Source organism: Monopterus albus, unplaced genomic scaffold (assembly GCF_001952655.1).
Source record: "Monopterus albus unplaced genomic scaffold, M_albus_1.0 scaffold62.1, whole genome shotgun sequence".
NCBI classification, from domain to species: Eukaryota; Metazoa; Chordata; class Actinopteri; order Synbranchiformes; family Synbranchidae; genus Monopterus; species Monopterus albus.
The window spans coordinates 325,796-336,069 of record NW_018127942.1 but is presented as its reverse complement, the minus strand read 5'-3'; the positions used below and the strand labels follow the sequence as shown (position 1 = coordinate 336,069).

The 10,274-nt window shown below is 42.3% G+C and overlaps 1 protein-coding gene across 2 annotated transcripts; it reads right to left on the bottom strand.

Annotated features, from left to right (window-relative positions):
* Positions 1-465: 465 nt before the first annotated feature.
* LOC109962265 (SEL1L adaptor subunit of SYVN1 ubiquitin ligase) lies at positions 466-9,656 on the bottom strand. Of its 2 annotated transcripts, none has more exons than XM_020603828.1 (21): positions 9,080-9,656; positions 8,900-8,937; positions 8,439-8,634; positions 7,231-7,398; positions 6,822-6,927; positions 6,104-6,266; positions 5,923-5,976; positions 5,680-5,739; positions 5,514-5,595; positions 5,201-5,376; positions 4,492-4,548; positions 4,326-4,394; positions 3,486-3,563; positions 3,311-3,373; positions 3,008-3,095; positions 2,699-2,847; positions 2,233-2,398; positions 1,939-2,013; positions 1,626-1,798; positions 1,314-1,442; positions 466-1,202 (listed from the first exon to the last, which is right to left on the bottom strand). In XM_020603828.1, the coding sequence occupies exons 1-21, from the start codon at positions 9,165-9,167 to the stop codon at positions 927-929; spliced, it is 2,454 nt and encodes an 817-aa protein (XP_020459484.1). In that variant the 5' UTR covers positions 9,168-9,656; the 3' UTR covers positions 466-926. The 2 variants fall into 2 exon arrangements, with proteins under 2 accessions (XP_020459484.1, XP_020459485.1); XM_020603829.1 differs by having other exon boundaries at positions 5,201-5,355; positions 9,080-9,655.
* Positions 9,657-10,274: the final 618 nt, after the last annotated feature.

Below are 10,274 nucleotides of genomic sequence, written 5' to 3'. Positions count from 1 at the left end.
CACATGTGGACTGGTTGGGCAAACTCCCATGAACCCTCCGCCACCCTGAAGAGGGTATAGAGCTGGTCCAGTGTTCCACGGCCAGGACGAAAACCGCATTGTTCCTCCTGAATCCGAGGTTCGACTATCGGTCGAATTCTCCTCTCCAGTACCCTGACATAGACTTTCCCGGGGAGGCTGAGGAGTGTGATCCTCCCTATAGTGGAACACACCCTCCGGTCCCCCTTCTTAAAAAGAGGGACCACCACCCTGGTCTGCCAGTCCAGAGGCACTGTCCCCAACTGCGATGCGATGTTGCAGAGGTGTGTCAGCCAAGACAGACCCACAACATCCAGACACTTAAGGTACTCAGGGCAGATCTCATCCACCCCCGGTGCCTTGCCACCAAGAAGCTTCTTAACTACCTCGGTGACTTCAGCTTGGGTGATGGAAGAGTTCACCTCTGAGCCCTCAGCCTCTAAGTGGATTGGGCAGCAGTCGAAGGCCTGAAGCAGTTAAACCAATTTAATTTTCTCAAAAAGAGAAAGTGAGAAGAAAGTAATAGAGATGACAGATTCCAATTGTGTTGACTTGCTGATTATGTGGCAACATGGGGCTATTTCCATGGTGAGGACACAGCTCTTCTGGCGGTATCCTGAGTGACAGACTAACAAGTCCAAGTCTGTGTTATCCTCATAACTGTTCTGCAGCTCTCTCCATAAACACTCCTACTGTCTTGCTCTCAGGGAGGACCAGCATATTTTAACTTCGGTTGTGAGACCAAACAGTTCAGCAGACATCTGTCTTTTTTTTTCTAAGCAAGCGGAGGAGAGCAGGCAAAGTATGAGTGGTGCAGGTATTCAGCTAAGGAGCACCAGCTGCTCCAAGCAGCAGGCTGGCAGAGCCTCTGTCTGTCTTTTACTGCCCTCACTCTGTCCGACTTCCTTTCACTGCTGCTGCTCCTCTTCCTCCTGGGCTGCGCCCTGGTCTTGTGTCTCTCCCTGACCCTGGATCTCAGCCTGGGCTTGTGGCTGTTCCTGAGGTTGTCTGGGAGGGGTCACTGGGGCGGGGGCAGGAGGGCGAGGGGGCACTATGATTTGATGCTGGCGTTGCCGGTAGGCGATGACTGTGCCTAGTAGTAAGGCAATGACAGTCATGAGGTAGAGGTCCCACTCTGGGCCCAGAAGCTGATCCAGGTCCACCTGAGAAGTCAGCTCCTTCAACTGGCAGAAACCAAACAGGGATGGGACGGGACAGAGGACATATGATTAATACTGAGGGGTTATTTTGCAAAGCCTATTTATCACAGCTTCAACTTGAGAATAGGTACTCACATTAAAATCCTGCAGGTACTGCAGTGTGTAGACCAGGCCCAGCTTGCACAAGGCTAGGAAAACAGGGACCTGGGCATCAGGACTTGCTTCAGCAGCCATGTCGTAGAACCGCTTTGCTAGATGGACATCCTGCAGAAAACACATTCTGTTAATTCAAACCAATTCTGATTTACAACTGTGTGTGCATTGTTCAACTTGAGACCGACGACCACATTAACTATATTTATGTCTATGTCTAAGTCCAAGTGCATGTGTATGAAATACTGAGAGAAAGCTGTTGTCTTAGAGCCACCAGTGAAACTTCATGCTCACCTGCTTGATGCCCAGGCCTTTCTCATGCATGTAACCAAGGTTAAACATGGCCTGGGCACTGTGCTGCTGCTCTGATGCCAGTCTGTAGTGGATGACAGCTGTTTCATAGTCCACATCTGTTCCAAAGCCATAGAAGTGGTAGTCCCCTAGTTTTATCCTTGCCACAGTGTAACCTGGTCAAATCACAAGTCAATTTTCATTCTACTCAACTAGTTTTCTTTATATAAACCAATCACAGATGGCCTCCAAATAAAAAAGAAATGATAAATGCTAAAAATAAATCTAATACAACAGATGAGGGACAGGAAATTACCTTGTGCTGCAGCTCTTGTCCAGTGGAGCAAAGCACGAGGGTACGTCTCATTCTCACTGAAGATTTTTGCCCCTTCTGCTTGTTACAATGCAAACAGAAACATAAGAGCATTTTTTTCACTACATCAAATGTGCTTCTGGTTAACAATAGCCAATTCGATTTCAGTTTCATTCAAAGCAGGATGGCTAATACTCACTGGCACCTAAAGTTTACACTCATTCATAAAATACTGCTTTTAAAGTGAATGTCATGAAATTCCCCTGTCATGATGCATAATATCTTGGTTTGTCTTACTCTGGTCCAGAATGAAGGCTACATTGCTCTGGGCCACCTCGTAGCCCTGCTCAGCCAGAAGCAGATACTGGACCAGTGCAGCATCTGTCTCACCCTCCTTAAAGCTGCCGTAGGCCGTCATCAGACGCTCCGACCAGCGACCACGCTCACACACGTTTTTAAAAAGCTGCAGCAAAGATAAAGGCACATAGTGTGACACGCTAAACAACTGGGTCTATTTAAGAGTTACTGCATGCAAAACAATAACTGATGTGACTTGTAAATTATATCGCATTCCATTATGATGCAAGAGCAACAACCATTAGGGTCGAATGAGAATGAATGATAATTACATCAAATGAGGAGCAACACAGTCAGCAGCATATGGGTTTTAATAAGGGAGTAATTGCTGAATCACAGCAAAGAGATGCTCTCAGTTCTGCTTAATTCAACACAGGAAACGAGCAGCAGCCCCAGACTGGCTCACCTCCACAGCAGTGTGGCAGGAGCGCATCACACCAGTACCAGTGGCATGCATCTGGGCCAAGTTGTAGAAAGCCAGGATGTGTCCTGCCTGTGAGGCCAGGTTGAAGAACTTAAGTGCCTGTTTGTAGTCGCGCTTCACACCAATGCCATCTGAGGAACAAGATGAAGAAGAGAGAACAGGGAATCACATGGAGATGAAGTAGAAGTAGATTTAGTAAACAGGGAAGAAGGAAAAGCTACACCATGAGGCTGTGGTACCCTGAGGGACACACAGGTGTGTAAACACATTCATTAAGCCCTCAACACTCACTGTAATACATGGTGCCCAGTTGGAGTTGTCCATCCACCCAGCCCTGCTCTGCTGCCTTCTGGAAGTACTTCAGTGCCAGCTCATAGTTCTGAAGAGACGCACACAACTTTCAAATGGCTGCTCTGATTTCAGCATGACAAAACCTCATACACTTAACTGCTGAGAGCCTATATTTTCACCTACTTCTTGGTATCAAAAATCATGGCTGCTAGATTAGCAAAAGTAAAAGGAGTCCAAGTGGTTTTATCTTACATTAATGTAGAGATTATTTCAAAAGGATTGTAACATAAAATTGTTTCTTACCACTGGGACTCCTCTTCCATATAGGTAGGCCATGCCCAGGCCGCTCTGTCCCACTGGATTACCCTGGATTCATAGAAAGAAAAAAAAAAAGCAACCACAGTTCTGATATAAACATGAGGGGACATTAGTCAGCTCAGATACTGATAGAAATGCTATTCTAAAGTTTCATTCTTACCAGGTCTGAAGCCTTCTTGAAGTACTGCAGGGCCGTCTCGTTGTTCTGAGGGAGAAACTCGCTGCCTTCTGAGTACATCTGAGGGACAAAATAAGTTACAGCAATAAAAACCTGGATGCAGCACCTCAAATACAAATGTACTGCACTGCTTTCTGTGCAAACTGTGATGCCACATTACAGCCATTTAAAAAGCAAAACCTCACTTCATGAATGTGAATATACTGAAATAGATGCTTTTAGAACAGCTTCATCCCTACTGAAAGCCTTGCTCTCTTATAGCCTACGGGCTACAAAACAGTAATTAGGGAGGGGTGGTTTAAATAAATAGTGCAGTGGTAGGCAGCTGATAAATGTTTGTTCTGTCCTATAGCATGGGCTATTTTTTTTTTTTTATTACCCCAAATTGACAATATTTTTGCTGATAAAAATCTACAGACAATTTTATGTCCACCACATCATCAAATTCAACATAGATACAGGGTTAGGACAGCAGCTGTGTGATAAATCGGATTTAAAATGAGTCTTTACAAAGTTATCTACTTCTTTGCAGCATACTGTATGTACATGGTGTTCATTACTGTATGCTGGTAACTTATGGTGCTGTGTTAATCACGGTTAGTGCGGTAGTTCTTTCACTAGAAACGTGAAACCCAGCGTGTACTTTTGTATGGTTTGATGATTCAGAACTCTAGTTTACATCTGTAAACTGGGGACACTGTACTTTAAGCTGGTCAGTGAAAAAAATAAAAACAAGGAACTGTTTGATAAAACTATCTACAGTAATAAAGAACAAATGAATCAGTTTAGCCCACCTTCCACACAGGCTGACAGGTCACCCACCTTGCCGAGGAAAGCCATAGCATGCGTGTTCCCTGCATTTGCAGCCTGATTGAAGTAGTCATATGCCCTCTGTTGGAGATGAAGCATCAGAAATACACTTATCAAATTACAGTCACAACAAAACGGTGCTTGAAAAGAATCTTTGAAGAAAAGAAATAAAAGTCACCTGATGATTCTGTTCTACCCCACGTCCTCCATGCAGGTGTAGCTGACCTAGTCCCACCTACCAGGGGACACCAAGATTGCAGTTAACTGACACACTGATGTTTCAGATTCACACAGTGACGTCTTCCATCTTCCTCAAGTTACATAAATGCAATACCATTAAGATAGTTGCATGCATAGTTAAGAACATTATTTTTCATTAGGCATGTGTATTTGTCAATTTTAATTATGATTATTACTGTCCATTGTCAACTATTCCCCACACTCTGTAGATATTATTACCTTCTTGACCATAAGACCTATTTAAGGATAATAACTGTAAAAGCTGGTAGAAGATATGGTGTAACTAAGTCACAACTGCATAGGGAAATACTAAGTGGACCTAAATATATAAAGTACATTTAATACAGTCATAACATTTGGCTCTCAGTCACAATAGGCAACACAAATTTTATTTAACCAATAAAGCATTTTCCACATTCCCAGCTATCGTAATACTTTTTATACCAAAGTTCTACAAAACTGACTGATAATTTTCAATACAACTTTAAAACCATACCTAACACGATCAAGACATTTGAGCCAGACACATGTACTATATATAGAAAGATATAACTACCTTCATATTATCAGTGTAGGAGGAGGTTATAATGGAAAAAAAAAAAAAAAATACTGTTGCACTGAACAAAAGAGCCTGACAACTATTTTACCTGAGCTTGTACATCTCCTTTCTCAGCTAGGAACTGGTAATACTGGATCAGGTCCTCCTCCAACATCCCGCTAGTGGAGCCTGGGTTCTCCACCTCATCCAGAAGCCTGATCCTCTGCACCGCTGAGCCCCCTGTCAGGGACACATCGCTGGCCACTGGAGATGGTGAAGAGGAGACTTGAGAGAATGCAGATAGTAGATGGCAGACTTTTGATTATATGCAACCAAAAAGAAACAAAAACATCACACTGTGACAATAACTTAATATTTGCATAATATTACATTATAATATTGGGTGAATAGTAAATTCTCACCCTGATTCGCCACAAGCCTATAGTGTGTTAGCGCCGACTCACAGCTCTGGGGAACACCCACACCTCCCCAGTATCTGTATCCCTGTAAGACGAGAGGAAAAGGCATTTCAATACCTTCATAAGAGAGCAGTTCTCTCACTGATTCTGTAACAGACAATCAACGCACCAGAATCATGTGAGCTACCAAGTTTCCACCAAGTGCTCCAAAGGTGTAGTAAACCAAGGCCTGGGGGGGGGAAAAAATGCAGAGAATAAATGTTGGGAGAAGTGTCAGGCATTACATTCATTTGGCAGACGTTTTGTCCAAAGCCATTTTCAGTAAGTGCATTCAACCTGCACGGAGGTTGAATGCACAAAGGAGAACATGCTCAATCGAATGTTGTCAGAGTCTTACAGAATTAAGAAGTACCTTAGCTTGACTTGAGTTCACTCCAAGTCCTGCAGCATACAGAAAGCCAAGAGCCTATGGAAAACCAAACAAAGCACAATGTTCCATTAGTGATTCTCTAAGCAAAATAATATTTACTTTTAGTAAAAGTTTTCAACACTTCGATTATGTGACATGTAAGAGTTTGGGATGGGATATGTACCATCTGAGCTCTGGGAGAGCCCTGAATAACAAGCTTCTCAAACATTTCTTTGGCCTTGGTGACATTCTGGTTCATATAGTCTCCAAACAACATTGCATATGCCACCTTCTCCATGGCTTTCTGGTGGCCCTTCTCTGCTACCTTCAGCAGCTTTTCGTATAACCTGAGAGAGTGGTTGGATAAGCAGAGGTGGCATGGGTGAGGTCACAGTGACAGAGGCTTAATAAAAATAGTGTACTTAACATTACGGTGACATCTAAAGCAAACAATGATGTGCCAAGCAGAGTCGCATGGTCATAAACCACACAAAAATACATATAGCCCTACCAAATCTAAATATACAGTCAGATCAGATGATGTCTGCTAGGTAAAAAAGAAGCTTTAGGGTACATTATAAAATGACTGTTCATGAACAGAAAGCTTGATTGGCTGTAGGTAATGTGTTTCTAGCGTGTTTGTCTTCTGGCTAAAATGAAATGGTCATTATGTTTCACCATCAGATTTCAAGATTTGTGGTTAATTATCAGGTCTAGGAGAGAACTGCGAAGTTTGTGCAGCCATACGTAAGAGATTAAAAACCTAAAATAAAAGTTTGGACTGTTTCCTTGAAGAACAAAATAATTTTGTCCAACTGCAAGTGCCATTAAAGAACACAGACAAGCCCAAAGATTGAGAATCAGGTTAACCAAGGGAGGAAATCAGAGAAAAAAAAACTCACTCCTTCTTCTGGGATTTCCTGGTGGTGGCATTGAGCATTCGCAGGACAGTCTGGTACTGCTCCTCAGCCTCTTCAGCCTGCAGTCTCTGCTGTGCCTGTTCCTCAGCTAAGGAAAACAGAAAAGCAGCAGTGGGAGCAATAATAATTTGAAAATGAACCCATGATGTACTCCCTAATCACTTTAGGTAGCTGTTGAGCATTTTTGTAGTTTTTATTTGGATAGGTAAATGATTAGCTGTACATTATTAGATTGGTTTTCTAAATAAATTGACAACTGAAGATTTTCAACCAGCAACTTAAGCAAATACACTGCTGTTTAAGGCTGTTGAATGGCAGCATTTTGCCTTTAAAGTACTGTAAGATACTAAATGAACTTCAGGAAAGTGGAGGTCCTGAATTGAAGACTTACTTTCACAGAAACCCCACTTTTTTTCTTGGTCATAGTCATAGGTTGTGGCACACCACAGCCGCCCATCCCCTCGTCCATCAGTGGTACAGTCCGAGTACTCCTTCTCTTGGAAGCGGAACGGAAAGATGCAGGGTTCTCCATGTGCTGTACCTCCATTCACCACAGGAACTGTATGTAAAAAAGCACAATAGAATATAGCAACATATAAAAAAAAGCTACCATATTGATTGTGATTTTTTTTTAAAACTAAGAAAACAATTTTGCATTTACAACTTCCTATACATTAAAAAAAAAAATCTGTTGATGTCAAATATTTCTAAATCTTCATCTTTATGTCGACTCAGCGGCAGAAAAACAGCTGATTGCCACAGAGTAAAATGATGCAACTGAGTGCAAGAGGAGCCACAGGTGCAAGGCACTTTTATTTCCCATGGGGTTTAACCGTTTATACAATCTGGCACTGCCTCGAAACCACTGCCTTTGTCGGCAAAACTGAAAAACAGGTTAATGTGTCAAGACTCAGCCAAGCTTACAAAGTCAAACAGAGCAATCCTGCTAAATACCAGATGTTATTTAAAACCTGAGAAATCATTTAACATACTGACAGACTATCACCATGCCAGTCACATTTGCCAGAATTTTTATGAAAGGTTACATGTCACTATAGGCTCAGATTTCATTGTATCGCACAGTTAGGGCCAGAACAAACCCTTGTTAAGCACAGTATCTGAAGCCTACGGTATCAAACAACTGAAATGATTTGCTGTCATAACCACACACAGTATAAGATGAGCTGACAGGGTCCCATTTTATTCCATTTGATTAGGGTGGCCAGAGCCACATTCTTTAAAGTTTCAGTCATTTCATTTCTCCATCAGTTCCTGGTTTTTACACAGAACAGGCAAAAACACTGCACTCAAAAGTCAGAAAATATGCCAGCTCATGATCTGTCCCTCACACAAACATTTGGAGCTAAACCCCTACATAAGCCAAGAAAACAAACCATGGGCAGAAACAGCAGTGTGTGTAGCTAGAAAAACACAAAAACTAAATTTTACATTCACTGCATTAAAATGAAAAAAGGACATGTTAAAGAATTCCAAGTGTGTGCATAAGAGACCACACAGGTCTTATATTGTGACTTTTTCCCTGGCTGTACTATGTGAATGATTTAAAGCTTGTGTTTGATTTAAAGTTTCTGTCTTTACCCTCTTTAGCTTTCTCCTCAACTACAGGCTGCTGATCCGGCAGGTCCTCCTTCTCCTCTCCTTCCAGTCCACCTTCATTTGACTGTTTTTTCTCTTCTGGCCAGGAGACATCGTGGTCAGAGGTCACAGAGGGATCTGCGACAGTGCCAGAGGCTGGACGGATGTCTTCCTCTTCAGAGTCTGGGTCATGGTAAGACTGGGGAGATAAACGAGAGCTTTAAGTTTTAAGTTAATCCATACAGCCAACATGTCACAAAATGAAAACGGAATAACACACAAGGTAAGCAAGTAGCATGATGTGTCAACCCATAAAAGACACTGGGTAGTAGATAGCAACAGCCATTTCTTTGGAGACCTAATTTGTTCTTTAGCTCCATCACACCGACATTGTCAACTTATAAATCATCCTCAGGGTTTGATATGCTAACTTCACGACCAATATCTGGTAGCTCATGGTGTACCTTTAGCGTTTGTCCGTCATTCACGTGTTGCTCTTCATCTGAAAAGTATTAATATAGAAGCAGAGTTATCTTGAGATGTACAAAGCTCTTTATTAAACATAAGCAGCTAAACTGCTGAAGAAACAGGCACTTCTGCCCGCACAGATATTAGTCAGTTGTATGACTAACTGACATACTTACCAGCTGTTATTCCTGTGGCGAAGACTATCAGAAGAATGATCCAAAAATAAAACGTTCTTACAGTGTTTGAACACCTCTTATAGCCCATTGCTGTCGTTGTTGACAAGCTAACAATCTGCTAGCTGTAGCTGCTGCTATTTCTGTCCCTAAACATTCAGTTACGGTTGACTCCCACTACGCAGCATAAATACACAGACACACAAACGCAGAAGCAAAATTTCTCTGGATACCAACTTGGGTAACTGCAACGTTGGCTGTCAAACAAGCTAAAACATTTCAAAGCTAGCAGAGTAGTAAATGAAACGACGTCCAGCTAACAAGCTATTGTTACACAGCCACAGACATAAAACAACCGAACGGCATATCTGCAAAACTCATCGATCTCAAACTTTGTTCCCGCATGCCTCTTATCACTTCAATACATTGGAGATGAACGATTAGACACAAAAGCTTCAACGGCTGATTTATATTAACCAGATACTACTTAGCTACCCATGTAAAGCCCACACTACTGATCGACACTTCCTACTCCCTTCCATTCGAACCAATCACAGAGCCCGTACTACGACCGTAGCCAATGAGCTGAAAGCAAAGATGTGTCAGCGAATCAGCTACGTACACAATTATATTACCAGTCGATGGGCTTGCCCACAACAAAAAGCGTTATGAAAGTGCAGCCATGTGGAAGTGATAGGAGGTTGCTTTGGGCAGCATGTTATTAGCAGCACCATAAGCAGAGTACATACACATTTTTTATAAGTACAAAAGTAATAGATATGAGCATAAATGTATACGAACCAAAATATAATGCATATCAAAAATGTATTAAATGTGTCTATCCAATGAATTATGCAGTGAATGTTTTACTCTGCATTATATGTAAACACTTTATGGCAGTGGTCCCCAACCCCCGGGCCGCGGACCGGTACCGGTCCGCGGATCAATTGGTACCGGGCCGCACAAGAAATTAATGATTTCCGTTTTATTTATTATCTGAGTCTGAACGATCTTTTATTTTGAAAAATGACCGTATTCTCTCGGTTACATCTCGGTCGAGCGCCAAAACTGGCTTACTTGTGGACATATTCAGCCTGCTCAATGAACTCAATCTGTCACTTCAGGGGAAAATGACAACTGTCTTCAAGTTGGCAGATAAAGTAGCTGCATTTAAAGCCAAACTGGATTTGTGGGGACG